The sequence below is a fragment of the Hetaerina americana genome, unplaced genomic scaffold, assembly GCF_022747635.1.
Source record: "Hetaerina americana unplaced genomic scaffold, ioHetAmer1.1.p SCAF_41, whole genome shotgun sequence".
In the NCBI taxonomy this organism is placed as follows: domain Eukaryota; kingdom Metazoa; phylum Arthropoda; class Insecta; order Odonata; family Calopterygidae; genus Hetaerina; species Hetaerina americana.
In genome coordinates, this window is record NW_027286997.1 from 1,097,551 (window position 1) to 1,117,697 (window position 20,147).

Below are 20,147 nucleotides of genomic sequence, written 5' to 3' on the forward strand. Positions count from 1 at the left end.
ACTGGAGAATATCAAGCGAGAGATGGAAAGGGGAAGAATCGATATTTTAGGTCTATGCGAGGTGAGATGGAAGGATAGCGGGGATTACTGGAGTGATAAGTATAGAATAATATACAGCGGTGGGGACGAGAGCCAACGAGGGGTTGCCATAGTATTAAATGAAGAGGTAGGGAGAAGCGTAGTCAACATAGAGCAGGTAACAGATAGAATACTACTAGTAGAGATAAAAACAGAACCGACGAACTTGGTTATTATTCAGGTATACATGCCACCGAGCAACCATAAGGAAGAAGAGGTCGATAGGATATACGATCAGTTAGAGTGCATAATCGCGTGTGTTCCTGCAGGGAAACATTTGATAGTGATGGGGGATTGAAATGCGACGATAGGCGAAGGAAGAGATGGTGACGAGGTCGGGGACTACGGTTTAGGCACGAGGAATGACCGCGGGGAGAAAGCAGTTGAGTTCTGCAGGAGACAGGGGTTAGTCATCACCAACACTTAGTTTAGACACCACAAAAGACGCAGGTATACATGGAAAATTCCAGGTGACTCAGAAAGGTATCAGCTAGATTATATTCTGGTTAGACACAGGTTTAGGAACAGTGTGATAAATGCGCAAGGTTCCCGGGAGCAGATGCGGACTCTGACCACAATCTAGTGGTTATGAAATGTAGCGTCCGTTTCAAAAAGATAAGGCAGGGGCGGCGTGTCAGAAAATGGAATGTAGAAGCTTTAAATGGTTTGAAAAGGAAGGATTACAAACAGGCGGTAGGGGAAATCATGGAGGATGGTAAAGAGCTAAGTACTATCGAAGAAAAATGGGAAAGTATCAAGAAAGGGTTGTTTAAAGCCGCAAAAGACACTATTGGAACCTTTAACACTAAAAGGACTAGGAAACCATGGATCACGGATGAGATTATTACAAAGATGGATGAGCGGCGAAAATGGAAGAATGTAAATACAGACTTAGGCAAAACGAAGTACAAAGAATTAAACAATAAATTGAGGCAGGCAACAAATAAAGCAAAAGAAGCATGGTGGAAGACGCAGTGCGAGGATATGGAAAGTCTTCAGAGGAAGGGTGAAATCGGTGCGCTGTACAGCAAAGTTAAATCGTTATCGGGAAGTAAGAAAGGAAGAGCTATGCCAACAGTTAGAGATAAGGCGGGTAAGGTAATGGTTGACGCAGGAAAGATCCAAGAGAGATGGAAGGAGTATATAGAAGAACTGTATAGTAAAGAACTCAGACCAACAAAGTTGGACATTGAAAAAAAGAATGACGTAGAGGAAGACAGCTTAGGTCCAGGCATACTAGACAATGAGATAGAAAGGGCATTAAGGGAGATGAAACTAAATAAGGCCGTGGGGGTAGATAACATTCCCGTGGAACTTTTAAAATGCCTAGGAAAATGTGGGAGGAAGAGGCTATATGGGCTGATCTGTAGTATTTATGAGGAGGGAATCTGGCCGGAAGACTTCGTGAGATCAGTTTTAGTTCCTATTCCAAAAAAAGTAAAGGCTACATCTTGTGAGGAGTACAGGACCATAAGTTTGATATCCCACGCAGCTAAAGTTGTTCTCAGGATCATAAACCAAAGGACAGAGAGTAGGGCAAATGTTTACTTAGGGGATGATCAGTTTGGGTTTAGGAACGGGAGAGGTACGCGTGATGCCATTGCAGTAATGATATTGTTAATTGAGAGGAATATAGAGTACAACCAAGGGGTATTTGCCTGTTTCGTAGATTTTGATGAAGCGTTTGCTAGAGTGAATTGGGAAAAACTAATGAGTATATTGCAGAAAATAGGAATAGATTGGAGGGAAAGGAGGTTAATCCGCAACCTGTACATGTCTCAGACTGCTCAGGTGCGGGTGGGAAACGGGGAGTCAGGATGGGCAGTGTTAGGAAGGGGTGTAAGGCAGGGTTGCCCATTATCACCGTTGCTGTTCAACCTGTATGCAGAGGAAATGATTAAAGAGGCATGGGAAGAACTGGAGGTAGGAATGAAAGTGGGCGGGGAATTCGTAAAATCAGTTAGGTTTGCTGATGACCAAGCTTTAGTTTGTCAGTCAGCCAAGGGGTTGCAAGCATTGCTAGGTGAATTGGAAATTCAGTGCGACAGGTATGGGATGAGAATCAATATTAATAAAACAAAGGTTATGCGATTTTCTAGAAAGAAAAAGGCTAAGCTAAGCATTAAAATAGGAGGACAAAAACTAGAGCAGGTAGAACAGTTTACGTATCTCGGCAGTGTTTTGGACCAATACGGTCGAAGTAGTAGGGACGTAAGGAGAAGAATTGCACTAGGCAAAGAGGCTTTCACAAGGCGGAGGGAGTTAATGACGGGGATGTTGAGTAAGGATGTTAAGAAAAGACTGTGATATGGAGCGTGGCTATGTACGGCGCGGAAACGTGGTCATTCAAGCAGGAGGATGGGCGTAGACTGGAGGCTTTTGAAATGTGGGTGTGGAGAAGAATGGAGAAGGTGAAATGGACAGAGAAGAAAACAAATGAGGAAGTATTTGGTATGGTGGGCGAAGAGAGGGGTTTGTTGGGAGAAATCCTTTGGAGGCAGGAAAAGTGGATGAAGGGGGTATTGACCGGCAGTGGGATGTTGAAGACTGTAATAGAGGGGAGAACTTTAGGCAAACGAGGAAAGGGAAGAAACAGGATAGGGATGTTGGACGGGATGAAGGGAGGAAGAAAATACTCAGAGCTGAAGAGGGACCTGATATATAGTAGGATGTTGTGTTTTGCTAGGGGTCACAAATTATTAAATTAGTAATTACGTCCATCCAAAAACCTACCTTAACCGGTAGGTTACCTAATAAAAAAATGGTTTGGGTTAAAAAATTAATGTAAAATCGTAGACTATTGTTTGAAAGCTTAAGACTATTTACCACTGACCACAAGAACCAGTAAATGAGAATTTTTTCTCAATTTTCTTCCCCATATCTCTTCTCTTTAATCTCTTCCTTTGAAGTGGGCAATCATCATCCTTCTTGCACTACATTGATTCTTTTACATTATCAATCACAGGAAAGAATCCTGTGCGGTTTGAGTGATTTTTGGTATTTTTATGCCTCCTTTGGCCTTTCTAGAAAATGCATACATGTTCTATTTGGCACTCAGCCTGCCTAGATTTTTTCCACACCCATTGATCAGTCTGAGCCTTGTCAGAGTGATTTGTTCAGTACCATCATATGAGGTTAATCTCAAAAGTACCTGACCCAACAAAGAAAAAACAAAAAATTTTGGAAAAAAATTATTAATTTTTCAACATAATCTCCTTTCAGCTCTATACACTTTTCCCAGCGATGTTAAATATGTTCGATACCCTTTTTATAATAAGAACTGTCTTGCTCCTCAAAATAGCCATTAACTAAGCCGACATCACTTCTTCTCAGTTGGAAAATCTTTGACCATTTTTTCTAGTTTGCGAACAGAAAATAATATGAGGGGGCTAACTCTGGCGAATAGGGTGAGGCATGAGGTAGCAATTCATGAATTTCGGCCATTGCAATAATGGGTTTGTGAGCTGGTGCATTGTCTTGATGAAACAACACTTTCTTCTTAGCCAAATTTTTTTCTTCGTAGCCACTTTTGCTTGATTTCTTCGCTCAAACGTTGCAATAAGTTCGCATAATACTCGCCGTGGAGTTTTTCCTTTTTCAAGATAGTCAATGAAAATTATCTCACGCGCATCACAAAAAACCGAAGCCATAACCTTGCTTGCAGATTAAACGGTCTTTACCTTCTTTGGGACCGGTTTTCCTTTGGAATCCATTGTTTTGATTGTTATTTTGTCTCGGGTGTTAAGTAATGGACCCATGTTTCATTCATGGTTATGAAACGGTGCAAAAATTCTACTTTGTTGCTGTCAAACTTTGCTAAACGCTCAATTGAAACATACAACACTGGTTTTGCCCGAGTGTGAGCAAACACGGCATCCATCTTGCACACAGCTTTCTCGTATCCAAATTTCCATTAAATATGCAACGTACTGCACTTTTTGGAATGCCTACTATGTCTGCTAGCTCACACACTTTCAGTCAACGATCCTTCAGTATCACTTTGTGGATTTTCTTCACCTTTTCTGGAGTCGTCACCTCATTTGGTAGTAGTAGTAGTAATTTTAAGGGGAGGCGACCGACAGCTAAGGTCATTTGCGCCATTGGGGACGGATGGGAAAGGATGAAGGGCAGAGAGAAACCCGGCGTCGGCATTAGCCTACTCTTTACGAAAGGCGCCAAGGGGTCAATCAGTTTAACGTCCCATCCGACGGACGGCGTACTCACTCGAAGTGCCCTCCACAAAGCACCTCAAGTAGGGATCGAGATACCTCTGAAAAATATTCAACACCGCCGGGATTTGAACCCGCGCCCTCAGGGTGGGAAGCCAGTACGTTAGCCCCCGCACCATCTCGATCCCCCACCTCATTTGGTTGACCAATGCGATGCTCGTCTTGACGACTCATATGGCCTCGTTACAACTCGGCTACCGAATATTTTACTGTTGTAAACAAAGGAACAGACTCACCCAGAGTAAAATCGAGTTCAGCTTTCACATTGGTTCGGCTGAGGCCTTTCAAATAAGAGTATTGTACCACATAACGATGACCAATTTTCTCCATTTTCACGAATTCACTGAAAACGTTCACTATTGATGGGTGCCAAACAAATTCTGATATTTTTCTGACGACTACCACCATCTCTAGGCCAGGCTGGGTGCTTCTGGGCCTTCCTATGTAATTTCATCCTTTATAGCGTATCACAGATTTCTGGACAATGCGGCAAATCGACATTTAATAGAGGGCAATTTTCCTGTGCACTTATTAATTCCAGAGCCATTTGAAAGTTGGCAGAGAAATGTTTCACTTACGATGCTAGGCCCCGCTACATAGGAGTAAGTTTCATAGCATATTGGCCACTTCCACCCAACATTGCACTTTATTAACTAGATGAGTGTCCCCCCAATATTCTCAAACAAAGCCAACATACTAATCCGTGGCATGGGTGTGACTTTCTTGACCGTGTCATGTGAAAATGAAGTTTGCCATGTACCTTCAACATTGTCCAGTGATAGATTTTCGAGTTAAACAAATTGGGAGAATCCAGATACTATATATCCACACAATCAAACACGAAAACTGAAAAAATAGGAAGTTTTCGAAATAGAAAACGGGAAAGTGGGCACCTTTATTCCTGCAGTTATTTGACTATGAGATGCATATCATTTTCATAATTCCTACATTTTGAAATTACTCTTAAAGTGCCAACCCTGTTTACAAAACTGAAATTGCTCAGATCAGATTATGTTAATAAAGGAATAAATCCCTAAGAAATTCAAAATAGATTGCTAACTTCTATCTGACCCTCATCTTACATAAGATAAAGATTATGGATGAATTTTCCCCACAACCATATTACATATCTTGTTATTCGCCAGTCTTCTGCATCCCAATCATGCCAGCACAGGCTGGGACATGATTGGGATGGAGAAGACTGGCTTGGGAACATTGGGATACACCCATGATGGAAAATTTTATTTTTCTCTACTTGACCATACTGTAGAATTGACCCTAGCTCTATTTGTATCCAAAAGTTCATTATTAAGAGCTTATTCAGTAAAACGTTTGACCTCAAATCATCACACATGAGCATGTATTTAATGTTTTGAGAGTCTACTGCAGTAGCAGAGAGATTTATCTGGGTGTGCCGAATTCCAAGGTCCCTGAGCAATTCATTAACTTCCAATTTCTGCGAATCATGCCTCAGACTCTCAGCCTTTTCAAAAGAATGATACATTCACTGTGCAAATGTGTTTGAAAAATAATGTCATCCAGCTATTTAAAGGTAGAACATATCTTGTTTGAAGTATTTTACTTTAGTTATATTCTTCTTTCGAACACCAGAGTTTCATTAAGCCCAAAGGTTAGTTTAATAGGTGGCAGTGGAGCTCACCCAATACAAGCACATGTCATGGGCATTTAGGGGGCCAGTGCCCCTCCCCGTACTGTCTACATCTACATCAATACCCTGTGAGCCACCAAAAAGGTGTGTAGCAGGGAGTGCAGCACCAGGAGGAAAGGGGGTTATGGTTTTTCAAATGGATGGGGGAAGGTTGGGGGAACCTACAAAAAAAATATATATAACCATGTGCAGGCTTTTGTTGGTTAGTACCTATTGTGTCGAACTGACTCCTGGGGCTTCAACTGCAAGCATTCTGGTCTCTTTTTGTTCTTGGAAAAAATGTCTATGGTTTGCCAGGAGGATCTGGCATCAAAAAAATCACACAACACGCTTGAAGCTTAGGGTGCCCAGAGCCACCACCCAGAATCGAACTTGGGCCTTCAAGTCAGTGGTCCTTTACTAACTGGACTGCCACCTTCCTCAATTCCTCTTTTGTGGAACCTTATTTTGGAAATCAGCTGAGGATATACACAATGCCACACCATCAATGAGCATTTTCTTCTCAGTCGGAGCCTGTCAATGAGAGGCAAGTTTTCAGTGGACTCGGATAACTATTCACAACAACATTATCTCTATAAGAGTTAAGAATGGTGCAAAATAAAACTTTTTGATTTCCATTTGTTAAAGTTACTGTTGCAGTATTTCCTGCAGTTTCTTTGCATCCATTCATCTTATTTTCTCTATTCTTCTTCAAACCAACCAACACCTGCAAATGCTTCAATCCTACATTCTTCTCTCAATTGTCAAGGTTTAAGATTATACATCACTATGCTTTACACTAGTCTCTTTTCTTTGTCTTTACTTTAAGGGTATATATTAGCAATTCCATTGTAACTGCTTCTTTAGTCAATCAAACTTCGCCCCTAATACGAGTGTACAAATATATGGTCTCCAATTATTTTAGAAGTGGAGAGAAACATTTATTTTCATTAATGGTGCATCATTTTAACACCTAACCATTTCTCAATTCTACTTGCCATCTTGGTTGATGCTTTTCTGTAGGTGCTGGGACAGCTTTTGCATGCCCATGTCGTTGAGGAAGAGTAGGACCTCATCATCACCCCTGAAGCACCTTCCAGCCACATGCTCTTTCAACTTAGGAAACAAGTGGAAGTCAAGAGGTTGGCAAGTCTGGGCTATAGAATGGGTGAGAGATGATGTCCCTTCCAAACACTCAGGAGAGCGATGGTGGTTTGATGGGCGACACACGGGGGTGAGAAGGATCGCAATCATACTCAATATTCCTCGTCTCCAGCTTTGAGTCATCCATCTGGTTGTTTAATATGTCTCACAAGGGTTTCTTTTGTGGTCCCAGGACCCATGAAGTCGACCAACAATACCCTGTTTCCATCCTGAAACCACAATTTGACCAGCAGACGAGAGGTGTTCGTTTTACTACTGGCAGCTTATTTGAAAAGGAATACCACCACTCACATGATCCTATTTGACCTCAGGTGTGAAGTGGAACACCCTGGTAATAAGGGACTATGATGAGGCTAAAGATAAGGTTCAATGCATCCTCCATGACACGCCGGCGAGCTAGTATGACATGGGCATTTGAAAACTGCCCCAGCAGCCACAAATGGGCATTGCCCAAAGTGACCATTATGTAGAAAGATAAAGGAATATTGAAGGAATTTTAAAATGATGCATCATCGAGTGAAAATAAATGTTGGTGATCCTGATGTGATCTTCATGGAAGTTGGTATGTTATCCTGCAGCAGAATATGTCACTTCAGTCATAGAAAGAATTCAAATTCCTCCATCTTGGATAGAAAAACCAGTTTTGTGGTTGCACCAACTGTCAGCACAGTTTTGCTTTTCAGGCACTACGTGGGAGCTACCACAATTTTACGTTTCGGTCTCCCACCATGATGGAAAGGTATCATCTCGAGTGAAAGACCTTACCCCTGCGCTGCACTGGCTAAAACTCTACTTACCCACCTGAAATCCACACCTTTTGCAATCAATCGCCAGGGGGCCTGAGTGCCCTGCTCCACCACTGGAACGAGACAGATGTGTGACACAAAAATCCAAGATCTGCATCAACCTCTCTCGCAGTAGATTCCTCCAGCCTGGATTCCCTCCTACGGTCTCTCTGGATTGGACACACCTTCCCCTCAACATGTCAGTAATATTGGTATTGCCAATGGCATCCATTGAAAACTACCTTTACACTGTGGCATTGGAGAATGGCAGATGGCTAAATTAACCCTTACAAAAGTGGTGGCTCTCTAGAGTTCCCATGCACACCCTAAAAACCCTAACCAAAGGCAATGAAATGGCTGCTGGCCCCCGGCTTGACTTCTAAGAGAAACTATAAAAAAAAAGGAACTCCCTAAAGGACATAAAAGCATCGGGTCACACGTGGTCCACTATTTTACTTGTTCACCACTGAAGAGAATTTTTTTGTGTAAATACAATTTGAAACCAGTGTCATGGCATGGTTCCACAAGGATGTAATCTGCTCACAAATGAGGTCAATCAATCGCCTTTGGTAACTGACCCACTCTAGGTTTTAATCACCATGGACTACTCAACAAGAGCACTCAGTAGCCAGGCGTGCTGTCTCCTCTCCTCGTCAACTTACATGGAGGTCACAATGTTGGTGATTTTGCTCAGAGCTGTTCAGAGAAAATGATCTATGGTGTTAGGTAATTGGTCACAGAAAATAGGGGAAGCAAAACAGCAAATATTTTACCACTAATATTTCAAAGCTGCAAAAATGAAACAAAATATTAGGCTAAATCTCTGGTTTGAGTACTCATCAGGATGTACATAGCTTATCTCACAGAGAACTAGATGTTAAGATGGGAACTTCTTAATTCCAAAAGAGAAAAAACTACCAAAATATTAATAAATTAAAAACCATAAACAGTATTCAACCCGAAGGTTGGTTTGGCAGGTGATGGTAGAATTCATGAGTATTAAGCTCGAAGACATGTGCACTTCACCCATCAGAGTGTTAAGGGGGCCAGTTCCTTTCCCTGCCCCGGTTATGGTTTCCCACCAAGACTTAGGAATCACACGGCTTGGGTGGAGCTGAGAGTGGCTTTCCACGGAATTGAACTCTGGTGAGTGGTCCAGCGCTCTCCATCCCCTGGACTACCACATCCCCTATTGATAAATATGAAGCTTCATTCAGGAAACGCAGGCCTTGAAACATCAAACACTTGGCTCTTGATCAAATGCAATGAAGGATGACATGATGCAAACCTCCACTGTATCAATTTTAGTTTCTGTAAATATTCAATTGATGCTACGTTGACTGTTGAAGCAGAAATAAGAAAAATAAGTATTAGAGATATTAAATTACTTTATTTTTTCACTCACATTATAAATAAAACTCAAATATCACAGCATAGTATGCTTGAGGGAAAAAACGATTTAATTGTAAATATGGTTAACAAAAATAACTTCACAATAAAGCATTTTCTCCCTATGCCAATCTCAGTCTTTTCAAACATTGTAAATCACTGGATGCACATCTCGATGGTTGACCTGGAAGGCCCATCACAGCTCAGCCCACTTTCTCCTGGAGTATTTGGTAGTAGCAGGCCTGTTGAAATGTTACTGTATTAGAGAGCTTGAGGGAGGGTGGGAGGAAACAAAATGCATTAAACGATTGCGAGGGCTGTTAGTTATGTTGTTACTGGAATCTCTCAGGCTGATTTGGAATCCACTTCAAGTCACCAAACTTCTATGATATGCTGGCAACAATGTATTGGCCATTTAATGTTACATGAGTTTGTAGGCTATTATTAAAGGTACAGCAAAAATGTTTAATGTTCAGATAATAAACTACCAAAGACTTTTCTTTTGGACCTTACATTCACAGGAGCAATACCAAAACACCACAAAGAAAGCCGGTAAGCTGACCTTTGTTCTTCAAAAATGCTTATAAAGTTAGACACTAGGATTACAATAATTTTCATTAGAAATTGGAGTGCATTAATCCCACAGTAAACTACTGCTAAGTAATTAGGCGACAAATGATTACATATGAATAGGAACATTTGCAATAACTATATTTGCTGGAGCATAGGATGCCCTTTCCCCCACAAAATATGCCTAAAATAGGGTGGGCATCAGTTGGTAATAAAAATATGGTTTGAAATTCGTGACACAAACTTGGTTTATATTGAAATACATTATAAAGTATTCTACTACACGTGCATTTTGTCTTTTTACAAAAGAGTGATTTCAAATAATTCTTTCCATAGCTATTTTCTGGTTTGTAAAAATAATAAGTTGCACGATATATTCTTGGCTTCCCTCTGAAAGAAAGGAAAGTCGGTTCCGATTCATTGACATCTAATGTTAATATTTCTCCAATTGTGAGCACGCATGTGCATTTCGATTTGGCAAAAGCTAACAAAATTATGTATTCCACCCAGATGTGAATGGCTCAACTTCCAAATTTAGGGTGAGTGCCCTTGGGGCGTACCGTCATGCGTTAGGTGGTGGTAGGGAAGTCAATCATGGTCTCAATCTTGCCCCAAAATGAGGATGACTATCCATCTACCCTGGCGCTAAATCCACAGACGAGTGTCCTTAGAAGGTTCCCTTGTGGGGAGAGGGCCAGCCTACAATCATTGCAGACTGCAAATATTACCTTTTCTGCTCATTCAGTGGATTAGATAGACAGAGGACAAGTCCTGTCATTGCTGGTGGAGGGAGAGTGGATGGCCGTGCAAGGTGTGGTTGCCTCACGGGGCATGAGAGGACAATACAAATATCTGCAGAGCAGGAGCACTTGTACGAAAACTGTTTACCAAGTCGAGTCATACCAAAATCACGCTGAGACCACAACCACATTGCTTCTAGGTGTACTCAAAGACAATCAATTTCAGCAATTTTTCACAATGGTTGTGTTTATGGTCCTTCCGGGAGTTTCCAAGTGGCAGAGGAAAATAGTACAGTGGCAACAGTGCCCATTCCTACTCTTAAGGATGAGGCAACCAAAACCGTTTGAAACACGGTCATGAGAGCGAGAGATTGCCTGTGCTGACCATTATACGGCACCCCAACTTGAAGAAGAAGAGCACCGCCTCTCATGTTGTCAGACACTCGAGAAGTTTGCAAGTTATTGGATGATGCAGTCGAAAATCTGTCACTGGACGATGTTGAAGGTACATGGCAAACTTCATTTTCACATGACACGGTCAAGAAAGCCACACCCATGCCACGGATTAGTATGTTGACTTTGTTTGAGAATATTGGGGGGACACTCATCTAGTTAATAAAGTGCAATGTTGGGTGGAAGTGGCCAATATGCTATGAAACTTACTCATATGTAGTGGGGCCTAGCATCGTAAGTGAAACATTTCTCAGACAACTTTCAAATGGCTTTGGAATTAATAAGTGCACAGGAAAATTGCCCTCTATTAAATGTCGATATGCTGCATTGTCCAGAAATCTGTGATACGCTATAAAGGATGAAATTATGATGGTGCTGAACAAATCACTCTGACTCTGCTCAGACTGATCAATGGGTGAGGAAAAAATCTCGGCAGGATGAGAGCCGCACTTGCTCTCAGGGGAGAAGAAATGCCTTTATTATTTGGTGGATTCAGAGACTGGTTTGGCGCTTTTCGATTGCAATCCTAGCAAGTTTCTGCATCACTTCGTAACTGTGGACATAACATGGATAAACTCCAGAGACAAAGGTGCATTGGAGACAGTGGCTTCCTAAAGGTGATCTGGCTCCCAAGAAGGCGGAAATTTTGAATTTGGCCGACAAGATGATGGCCACAGTTTCTGGGCTGTGCATGGAATCATCCACATCGATTACTTGCAAAAGGGACAAGTGATAAATGGAGAGTATTATGCATCATTATTGCGCCAGCTGAGATGAGAGAAGACAATTTGCTTTTCCCTGTAAAGAGTATTTTTATTATGACCTCTGATCTGTACAGCATAATATTTTTGGCATCTGAAGATGTTACGCTGTATGGAACCTAGGTTGTAATAAAAATACGCCATGTGGAAAAGCAAAGTGTCTACTTTCATCATGAAGGATTTCAACCATGCAATGCCTGAAACTGTGCTATTTACGCACCAGATGAGTGAAGAAATTAAGAAAATACTTCCTCATTTGGCAATAAGTGATTTTTTTTCAATCAAGGCTATGCAATGGAGCATACTGCAAAATTTTTATGGTGCCAAGTATTGAATTTAAATCCCAAATGATCGCAACAACATCCACCTGATGTGGTCTCCATGGACTTTCTTTTAATTTCCAAACTTGAAGGAATGGCTTGGTGGGACGAAATTCACGTCCAACGATGAGGCCAATGCCAGCAGCCACCTCAATGAGGAACAGACGCTGCATGGATTTCCTTTTGTCTGGCCCCTCACCTTTGAACTAAATAGCATGGGTGACCCAATGACAATTGCTCCTGCCAGCACAGCTCAGGGGGTCATCGGAATTCACAAGTCCTTCCACCACGTCAAGGTTGTAGTCTATGGCAAAGTTTTAAAGCCAAACTTATACAATACACAACTCTTTAATAGGAATCTGTAACAACAAGAGAGTCATCCAATCTTCTGCAGTGAAATTATTTGTTAGACACGTAACTAGATGGGAAATAACGAGTTTTTCTCTACTATAAATGACTCAAGTAGAGATGAGGATATGTAAGTGAGAAGTTTAAAAATGATTGCATATTACCCGCATAATTTTTCTCAAGAAAAGAAAAATTAAGATAATACCTTGAAACCCTGTATTTCTGTTATAGAAATTTAGGCTTTCCAGCAATTCACAACGTTTTAATCATGTCCCATAAAATTTCTTATTTTTACAACATAACGGAACCGCTTAGTTACACAATTTCATCATTCCTTTTCCTACCACTTGCATCACTTACTGCTGGATCGGAAAATTTCAAAATTCTAAAACAGGTACTCACATACATTAGCCTTTATAAAAAACTTTTTGACTTTGTTCCGCTTCTATATAATCACCTAAAAAGATGGAAGAGAGCAGCAATGTGAATGGTTTTAGCGAATAATTTGAATGTGAGGGGACAGAACAGAGCGCCACAAGGGACAGAAATGTGAACTGGTGATTTCCACATTTTTCGGGCTGCGTCCACGTATGTCGTTTAAATGCACAACAGTTTCGCCAGCTATCCTGCTGGCGTCCTCAGGTCAAGGATCTGACGCCAGCAGGAAAGGATGAGGACGCCAGCAGGATAGCTGGCGAAACTGTTGTGCATTTAAACGACATACGCGGACGCAGCCCGAAAAATGTGGAAATCACCTACTCATCGCCGTGGAAACCTGCGAATGAACAGAAATGTGAACTGTTTGAACTCGTAATCTCAGTCAGCCAGATAAAGATTCGTGCTATGAAATGAATGCATTGCATGATGGGGAGTTAGTTACGTGACTTATTGCATTGAAAGAACACCCGAGGAAAGATTGAAACATGAGGAATGAAAATGACTCTGACCCAAACACGCTCAAGTGTGATAAATGCAAGAGCTGTTGCCTGACAACGGGGATCACTTGCGCTGCCTAGACGACGCAACAGATACACTCTTAGCAGTGATGGACTCCTTAACATTAAAGAGTGTTGAAACTTGCTTCTTCTCATCCAAACTACGCTGAATCAAAAACAATGGTATTTTCTTCGGACAATTTCTAAGTTGGACAACTGCTTGCTCCAGTCGAAAGGCGAGGTAGCTCATATTCTCATGTGTTGAGTTCTCCTCAATCACTCATGCTTCAATCGCTCGACAGTGGAAAGACGAGGTGACAAAAAAACCTTTCCAATTAATGGCAAAACAGAAATTTTGGAACAAGTTGATTTTCATGATGTAATCAGTATAGAACTCACAAATCACCTAAGATTACATGCAGGCCTCCAACACTGAATACGAAAGTGAAAAATGATGATTGAATTCTGAACCATGCAAACCAGTGCAGACTAAAAGGATGAAATATGTGTAGAATTTCAAGAATGAAAAGGATTCCTGAGAGAGTGGTTTTCTAGTGACAGAGCATTCAATGTCCCTGTGAATTACATCATCTTAAGACAAAAAGTATTGCACATTACCACAAGATTTGGAATCAAAGATTTCACAGCGTCCAGGGGTTTGTTGGATAGGTTTAAAAATAGGCGCAACCCTGTATTGAGACTCGGTGGAAGGTGTGAGGATTGATTGAACTCCTTGAAGGTTCAAGGGCGAAAGATGATTTTGATGCAGACGAGACGGGGTTGTGTTTCAACAAACACTTTGTGCTTGAGAGGGGAACAACGTTGACGGAGGGTTGCAGAGCAAACAAAGAGATTTTGTCTCGTCAATCACAAGTGCAGACGGAAGTGAGAAGCTTAAGCCACTGGTGGTCGGTCAATCAAAGAGCCACAGGTGCTTCGGGCATGGGGAAGCATTGCCCACTAGATATGCAGCATGTTCCCAAACATGGATGACCCCAGCAATATCTGAGGATGAGCCTCCTGCTCTGGATGCCAAAATGGGGCCTCAGAACAGGAAAGTTCTGCTGTTCATTCATCAGCCCACCCACCCAGTGTGCGCTGGATAAATGTGCAGTCACAGTATTTTCCTGCAAACTGTGTCAGCAAGCTCCAACCATGGGATTTCGGCCTAATTTAGCCATTTGCTGTGCATTATCGAAGGACGCTGGTACAGATATTCATATCTCGGCATGATTGTGGCAGGAATATAATCGCAATCGCATTCAATGTACTGGATGCCCTGTATTACATATCTTGGAAGCAAGTTAAGGATTACATATTAGATTCAGAAATATATGATACTTCAACAGTTGATTATTACAAATACTCATTGTCATCAAGTACTAACAATTTATTTCCCATAGCATCTGAAGAGCATAAAGAGGTGAATTTGTATATTTCTCCCAGCATACAGGGCACACAGCATTTCATTCAACATTTTACAGGCTGAACATGAAAACACACAAGATTAATAATCGAGGTGTGTGATTCCCTCAAAGTGTTCACATCAATGTTTGATATGACATTTTGATGTGATTTGCCCTGAAAGGCCTCGGATTCCACTTAGCAACTTCATGGGAAGCCAAATTTGCTTGAATATCCACATTGAGTAGTTTCAGGTGAGATGTGGTGGAATTCAAACAAAATAAGAAAATATAGTTCCAAATGGAAGAGGAAAATTGCCACTATCTTGTCTCATTATTGCTTGAATGTATTGGCAGTGGGCATGGTCTCCTAATTAACAGTACTTGGGGGAGGTAACGAGCCATTAGACACCTCTGCAGACTGCTCGAGGGCAAATGCGGCATACGCACCTTGAGTGTGGTGAACATCATGCCAAGCTCTCCATTCCTCAAGTGTGACTCCAAGAAGTCCTCGATGAAGTGTATCTCGGAGCCAAGTTGGAGGATCTGAGCTTTGACGACGATGAAGTGGAAGATGGGGAAAAGGTCATCCATGCCCAACTGCTTGAAGTCCACTCCCAATATCCCCTGGATTGTCTGCAGGAGGAGAGGCACAAATAACATCTCTTTCTTTTCTCAATGTCAACAAAGGCAAACCGCATTTTACCTTTAATGCTTCAGCATGCTATCATTTGTGTTACGGGTCAAAGCGTACCCTTTATTTGAGAAATCATTATTAATTGGGATTCTACCATTGATGATATGTTTTCGATGTACGCAGATGGTATGCTGGTAGCTTCGCATGACTAGACAAAACCTGACATGTTAAACTGCAACAAACAGCTCTTCAATTTCACAATTAGTCTTTCCACCATCTTGATCCAAAACACTTCTGAGATACATAAACTCTTCTGCCTGCTCTTTTCTTTGCCCTCCGATTTTAATATTAAGCTTAGCATTTCCCTTTCTTGTTCTTCCCATGCCTCTTTAATCATTTCCTCCACATATACGTTGAAAAGCACCACTGATAGTGGACAACCCTGCCTTACACCTCTCCCTAACACTGCCCATCCGGACACTCCATTCCCCACTCGCACCTGAGCAGTCTGAGACATGCACAGGTTGCGGATTAGCCTCCTGTCCCTCCAATCTATTCCTGTTTTCTGCAATATGCTCATTAATTCCACCCAATTCATTCTATCAAAAGCCTTTTTGAAATCTACAAAACAGGCAAATTTTAGTACCTCATGGCTTACTTGCTTCCCATGAGACAGAATTTCCCTCCATCCATGACACCGCCAGTGCTCGCATATTGACTTAAAATTCAAATTAAAATACTGTGTCTCAGGACCTGCCCTTTTCAAAGGATTTTCTCAGCAGATAGTAACAACTGGAAAAGGTGCTTAAGACCAGCTACATCAGTAGTTTAAGTGGGCCTCTAATTAAGCCAAAGTGAGTACATTATTGACGGACAAAACGTTCTAATGGCCCTAATTCGGAACAGAAAAAGGCTTGATGCCAAAGTCTAACTCTGATTCAAAGAAGCCATTTAAATAAATAACTTCAGTATGATTTTATTGAGGAGGTGAAGGACTGCTCTAAAGCTTCCTTCCTCATGAAATACTCGCCAAAGGCTGGTTAATATGCAAGATTACCGCAATCTTAAAAAAATGTTTTCATCCACCATTCTGTCATATATTTTCACTTAAAAGAAATTTGCATTAATATGGACATAATGACTGTTTTCTATGTTCACGCCTGTATTATTTGTTCAATCTTCATCAGCAGCTGATATACAATAAGTGCCTACCAGCAGCACTACCCCATCAAATTATGCATGAAACAGGGAAAAATCGGGAAAGAGACTAATGACATGGTTATGGTGATAGCGCCATGGGTAGATCGTTAGGGTGTTTTTGAATGGCACAAGTTGTTAGTCGAAAGGTAGAGAAGATGTTGAAGACACCGAATGTTCAAGATGCCCTTTGACCACAAAAAGAGATGAAAATCTTGCAAGAGTGAAGGCTCTGTTGGACAGGGATTGCAGATTAACTGTTTGCATGGTTTTTGATGAACTTGGTATCCCTAAAAGCGATGTGCATCGACTTGTGACGAGAACAAGGAAACTCACATGCGGGTCTCCTAAACCATGCGATTGAGGATGCCAATTTTTAGACAATGCCCCACCAGATTCGTTCCTCTTCCCCCGCCTCAAATCCTGGCCAAAAAGACATCACCACGGCTCAGTGAAAGCGTCACAACGAGCCGTGATGAGGGAGTTAAGCAACATTCCAGGTGCCGCCTTCCAGAAGGCAGTGGCAGCGGTGTGTGGACGCACAAGGGTGATTTTTGAGTGAATGTATAAATTCCTGCAGCAAATGTTTTTAGTCGAATCAGTCCCACTGCTTTGGGACAGACTTTGTATGAGAGAGTTTCACTGGAATGTGAATTCTACATGATTTCACATTGGTCTTTCAAGGATCCTCAACCCTGAGGAATACTCCACTGGCATTTACTTAGCGCTTCCTTCAGGTCTCTCACTTCCCAAAGCTTCTCCCTTCCCATCAAGCAAAAACCATGGCCTACGCTCACCTGTGCTCTGGTTATCACATGGGCACACGTGAAACAGATCTGTTGAGTGAAATACGCATCAAGTCCCTTAAGCAATAGAAGGGATAAGTTTCTGCAATACAGACTCATTGGCATTTCAAACAGTTTGCTTTTCCAAAGTTAGATATGATGTTATTGCAACTACATAATAGATCCACTATGCTAAAACATGCACTCTAAGTCTGCTGGTCTAAGGGCGAATGAATTCCTTCCTACATTTGCCCAATTCTTGGGAATCCATTGGATCATGAAATGGATCTTCAGGGAGATGGGAAAGGAAAGATTGCAGCTGTGCTGGAGGTACACTTGAAGGCGATAGACAAACAAACAGAGAATGGCTTACGTAGGCTATCCTCTCAAACGTCCTGTGAATGACTTGAAGCTTCTCGGTGGGGCAAAATGTTGTCTTTAACTGCTGCAGAGTTTCCACGGCTTCAACAAAGGCGTGGCCACGGCATGAGTGGGTTGGGGTGGGCGGCAGGGATGAAGGATCCTCAGAGGGCACCAAGGGACTCTCCAGCTCCGAAGCACACACCCAAAATTTCCTATTTGGGAAGGGAAGAAGAGAAAGAAAGCAGAGACAGAATTAATGCAAAATAATTAAAAATGCATACACCATTAGAGAATAATCTTGATGCAACCAAGTACCTCCTCAATCACTAAAAAAACTTTTGCTGTGTATATCGTTCTAATAATTCATAACAATCAATGCTAAATGAGGAATCAATGAGAAGATGGTGATTCCAGTGACATTGAGAAAGGAATTTTTCCTGTCAAAGAACATCAAATCACTATGGTACTACCAACCCATTCAACAAAGACTACATGGGTTTCCATTCCACCAAAAAATTTCATACATTTTCTCTTATAAAAGGTTGACCCCTTCAGGTAATATAGATAACAGAAACACAGCAATTCCAGAGTTAATACTAATTGTCGACCATGGTTTCACCACTGTCTGGCATCACCAGATGTAGGCAGTGTAACGTAAGGCGAGGAAGAATGGGTGGGAGTGAAGGGGAGGCCTAGTGAGCAGACGAGAAGGGGGATGGGTGGGAAAGATAGGAGGGAGCAATCGCTAATTAATCAGGGGGGAGTGCACGTGGGTGCTAATCTCCAATTCTCCGAGGGCATCTAATCCTGGACCTCTCTTCTCCACCTGCACATGGATCTCCGGTAGGTAATCACTGTGATGGATGCACGTCAGTAGGTACAGTTCAGGTATATTGAGTGGTGTATTTGTTGTTTGCAATGCAGGCTCAATATTCTTTGGCTCCGATGTGGAAAGTCCTCCCGGTCTGCCTCAATGCACACGTGTCTGGATGACATTGCAGTCATCGTGGTGGAATTTGCATATTCCGCTTTGTTCCATGATGCCTGTTTTGTCTTTTTTGGTTCCCAGAATGTGTCTTTGGGTGCATGTTTGGTGCAGAAGGAGACGATTTGGCTTTTTTTCTTTGGAAGTAATCGCTGGATCCTCTGCAATATTTGCCACAGGAAAGGGAGTCCATGCCACCTTGGTCTGTCGTTTCCTTTGGGTTTGGTGCTGAATATGTCCTTCGTGGCTATTTGCGTCTCTTTCTTACAGTTAAATGTGATTATTAATTTCACGGTGGATCTGTAGTTTGCTCCTATTCATTCCACAGTCTGGAGTTCCAAGTGTCTGTTTGCGTCTGACATGAGTGCACTGCACAACCACCAGTGTCTTATGGAGCGAATGGCTGTTAACTTTTGTGAACTCCGTCCGTCGGATGGGATGTTAAACTGCGGACCCCTTGGCGCCTTTCGTAAAGAGTAGGCTAATGCCGACGCCGGGTTTCTCTCCACCCTTCATCCTTTCCTGTCCATCTCCTATGGCGCAAATGACCTTAGCTGTCGGTCGCCCCCCCTCAAAACTACTACTACTACTTTTGTGAACTCTGGTGTCTTGAATGGGTGAGTAACACTTCTAGTCTATGTAGCAGTGTTTCTTATAGATGGAGAAGTCACATTTTCCCTTGCCTATTCGGATAGACAAATCCGCAAAGTGTCCCTTTACTTGACAACTCCCTCGTGAATTGTATTTTTTTGTCAGTGGAATTCAGCACTGATGAAAATTTGCCAGAACGTCCCCGTCCACACACACAACACATCATTCACATATCAGCAGAGTAATGTATATATATCATGTTTGTAATGTCATATATCAGGAGGTGCTTGTAGGGGAATACTCTGCATTCAGGGCATTTCCCACATAAATGTCTTCTGCCAGGAGAAACACTCCTCATATTCCTATTTCCATCAATCAATTAGAACTTCTGGGGGTTGATTGTCACTTAGCCCTCTGGGAAGACCATTCTGGGGCAAAAGAACAAATATCTCAAGTGAAATCAAGGATAATCTTCAAGAAAGAGTACTGATGTGCCCCAGGAACACAACGCAGTGGCTTCGTTGAAAAGGTCTCTCTCTCTCTCAGTGTAATCTGGTCATGTCAAATGTTGGCAAAGGCAATGCCGTAGTAGTTACGCAAAAAAGGGATTGGATTAGAAAATGTGAAAACTTCATTAGTGCCAACAACCTAGTGCTCCTAAGTAAGGACCCTACACCCAAATACCAACCAGGGTGGGGTAGAAATCTATTTCTTCATGTGAGGCCATTACACAACCCGCCAGTGGAAAGCCCATGCCCCAGTGTTT

General features: G+C 42.0%; 1 protein-coding gene across 1 annotated transcript in view; it reads right to left on the reverse strand.

Moving 5' to 3' along the window:
* Window positions 1-9,310: 9,310 nt before the first annotated feature.
* The window catches only part of Als2 (Amyotrophic lateral sclerosis 2), a 62,348-nt gene continuing 51,511 nt past the window's right edge, over window positions 9,311-20,147 (reverse strand). Inside the window, exons 11-13 of the mRNA XM_071591055.1 lie at window positions 17,816-18,017; window positions 15,274-15,459; window positions 9,311-9,535 (exon numbers count right to left, since the gene is read on the reverse strand). Of these exons, the coding sequence (XP_071447156.1) occupies window positions 9,497-9,535; window positions 15,274-15,459; window positions 17,816-18,017 (427 nt within the window). The 3' untranslated portion in view covers window positions 9,311-9,496. The remainder of the gene's footprint in view (window positions 9,536-15,273; window positions 15,460-17,815; window positions 18,018-20,147) is intronic.